The sequence below is a fragment of the Dipodomys ordii genome, unplaced genomic scaffold (genome assembly GCF_000151885.1).
Source record: "Dipodomys ordii isolate 6190 unplaced genomic scaffold, Dord_2.0 Scaffold31, whole genome shotgun sequence".
Classification (NCBI taxonomy): domain Eukaryota; kingdom Metazoa; phylum Chordata; class Mammalia; order Rodentia; family Heteromyidae; genus Dipodomys; species Dipodomys ordii.
The window spans coordinates 11,343,242-11,346,533 of record NW_012267247.1 but is presented as its reverse complement, the minus strand read 5'-3'; the positions used below and the strand labels follow the sequence as shown (position 1 = coordinate 11,346,533).

At 39.1% G+C, this 3,292-nt stretch overlaps 1 protein-coding gene across 1 annotated transcript in view; it reads left to right on the top strand.

Moving 5' to 3' along the window:
- The first annotated feature begins 1,829 nt into the window (after positions 1 to 1,829).
- Positions 1,830 to 3,292, top strand: part of Zswim7 (zinc finger, SWIM-type containing 7) — a 12,354-nt gene continuing 10,891 nt past the window's right edge. The window contains exon 1 of the mRNA XM_013016347.1: positions 1,830 to 1,867. Coding sequence (XP_012871801.1) covers positions 1,830 to 1,867 — 38 coding nt within the window. The remainder of the gene's footprint in view (positions 1,868 to 3,292) is intronic.

Here is a 3,292-nt window from a genome sequence, read left to right as displayed (position 1 = left end):
AAAAAAAAAAAAAAAAAACTCAGGGACAGCGCCCCCAGGCCATGAATTCAGCCTACACTTACTAATTAGAACTATTCTTCCAGGGTTGGGAATTTAGCTCAGTGGAAGAGTACTTCTGGCAAATGTAATGCCTTTAGTACAGCCTTCAGCTCTGTTGAGAAAAAAGGCAATTACAACTACTCTTCCAATGTCAAGATGTCAGATTAGAACTCCAAATTGCTATGGTATATTCCTTTTTATGCACTCTGTGCAAGTTTGAATTCTTTTGGGGCTTTTTCCTTTTTTTAAATGTGTGCGTGTCCAAGACTGGGACTTGAACTCAATTCCTAATTCTTTGGCTCACTGACTAGTATTCTACCAACTGAACCATACCTCCAACCCTTTGAGTCCTCCTGCATGCCACCCCCTCCCCCCCCCAAGCTGAGGACAGAACTCAAGGCATTGCTTTTCTAATGAGCTAAAATCCTCAACCTCCTTGAGATTGTTTTGGAAAGCCAGAAAAGTAAGCCAACTTTTGTTCTCTCCTTTCAGTCAAAAGTAATAAGAATTTGGGGCCTGATAGACATTCAAATCATGTTCAGCTTTCAGAAAGGGTGGAAAAAGGCCAAAATGTTGTTAGCCCAAACAGTTCTTCTGGAACTCTTAAGGTTGATGCTCAAACTTGGGAATGTTATGAGTATCACAACAAGCCTTGCCAGACTTCTGGTGTCTGTGCCAGAGTGGATTAATCCATACACTGACAATCTTGAATTGGCCTGAAAGATGCACTTGATACTGGAACCACTGCCATTGATTCCTGTTTTTAGTAGAACCAATCTGACAATTTTGGTTTGTTTTTCTTCAGTGATGAGGATGAAATTCAGGATCTTGCATACACTTATGCAAATTCTCTACCAGGGAGCAATATTCCTAGCCCGGCAAAACTGTTTTCTGCTTTTTTAAAATCTTGGTTCTAGATAGTCATACACACTTCCTAATTCCAGTTCTTCAATGGTAATTTTTAAATCAGGAACCCAAGTTTATACTTGTAAGATGAAATATAGTCATATCTGAGCCCTGCGGGAAGCTGTGATTACTTTTCCTATGTAAATTTTTGGTTTTCCTGGAGTTATAACCCCTCTTGGCTTTGATTTCTTGCTTAGTTTTCTGCTTATTTATGCATAATCCTGCCTGTTCTAAATTTCCACTCACAATGTTCTGGTGAATTACGTGTTTTACAGTTTTATTTTCCTGAAATCTCTCCTAGCGCCTTTGACTTGCCTAGTATGAACTAGCTAATCTTAGCTGTCTTCTGAGATCTCCCTTCACTGTTACTATCTTGAGAATTCTCTTTACCTTGATTGGGCCTTATGTCTGGTATATTCTGTAGTTTTTCTTTCTGGTTTTCTACTTTATTTAATGGAACACATACTCTGGTTTCTTCCTCAAGAAAGAAGCATGAGATGTAGTCTTTGAGGCTTTACATGTCTGAAAAAGTGTTTGTTTTTTACCCTCATACTTAATTGATAGGTTTTTTTAGGTATTAAATTATATGTTGGAAATAATATTTCTCCAAACATCTAAAAGTGTTCTTCCACTAGCTTCTAGTGTTGCTACTGATTTTTGTATATGGTTTTTATTATCTCTAGAAGTCTGAATTATATTTGTCCCATGGTATCAATTGAGGATTACTCACAAGACCCTCTGTGGGTACAACTGATATTCAAATCCTTTACATAAAATGGCATATAACCTATATACTTATATATATCCTCCTATATAGTCATGATTACTCATATGCTTAATACAATGTAAATTCTACATAGATATACTGAGTGGTTAAGGGAATAATGACCAAAAAGTCTGTACAGATTAAGTACAAGCATAGGTTGGATTTCTTGGAGGGAAGTATAGAAAACAGGGTCTCACTATGTAGTGCAAGTTGATTTCCAGCTTGTTGATTACAGGCATGAGCCCAACCTCTGTTTTTGACCAAAGGCTGGTGAAATCCATGGGTATGGAGGGCCAACTGCATCTTCCTTTTATGACCAGTATTGTGAATCATCTGCAAAGGTTTATTCTTGTTTTTCACTACCCATGTGGGTACTTAGTGGATCTTTTCAAGCTAGAAGTTCGTATTCTTCAATTCTGGAAGCAGTCTTTAATTTGCTTGATGGATGAGTTTCCTCCCTCTGTTTTTTCATTCTTGCTGTTTGAATGTCTTTTATTGTCTCTGAGTGACTTATCATCTGCCTTGTATTTCATCGTGTTCATTTTCTCTCCTGCCTTCAGCTGTATCTGCCAGATTTCGCATGCATTTTTGTTGTTTCTTCTGTCATGTTTAACTTATAACTTTTTCCTTTGAAGATCCTTTATTATTTCTTGTGCCTTATTTTGTAATTACATTAGCTTGTTTTCTTTTTCCTCTCATGCTATTAATGATAGGTGTCTGAATTTTTCTTCTCTCTGCAATTTTTCCCTTTAATTAGCTGTTTTGCTGTGTCTTCTTCCCTTTGTTTGATAATTTTTATTTGTCTGGTCATGTGTAAGAGTAGGAGACTGGGTGTGGAGGAGCTTATGGATAGTCAGTATCACTGTAATTGTTTTGGACAGGCTACTTAGTTGGGGAAAACATTCTGACTGGAAGTGAAGACTTCTATCCTCCGGTCTAGAGCATGGAAGCCTGACTGCAGACTGTGTAGCTCAGTGATTGTGTAGCATGTGTGAAGTCTTGGGTTCAATCCCTGGTATCTCAAAATAAAGAAAAAGTAGCCTGCATTTGTATGGCTGTAGAACCTAAGCCTATGCTTCCCAGAGTGAAGGAAGGAGCCTAATACTTCTTAAACCTACTTTCAAAGAATCTTTATTTCAGGGCTGGGAAGGTGGCTCAGTGGTAGAGCGCTTGCCTTGCATGCATGAGGCCCTGAGTTGGATTCCTCAGCACCACATAAGCAAAAAGAAAAAAGCCAGAAGGGGCGCTGTGGCTCAAGTGGTAGAGTGCTAGCCTTGAGCTGAAGAGCTGAGGGACAGCGCTCAGGCCCAGAGTTCAGGCCCCACAACCAGACCCCAAAAAAAATCTTTATTTCAATGTCCCTGCTTGATCCCCACCTCCATAGCTATCTGGTGTCTCCAATATAGAAAAGAAGTACTGGATTCTAGATTACAACTGGGTTGATGGTTGGCTTGCTTAAGATTCTGAGATCTTAAAAATTATTTTCTGGGCTGGGAAGGTGGCTTAGTGGTAGAGCGCTTGCCTTGTATGCATGAGACCTGGGTTCGATTCCTCAGTACCACATAAGCAAAAAAAAAAGCC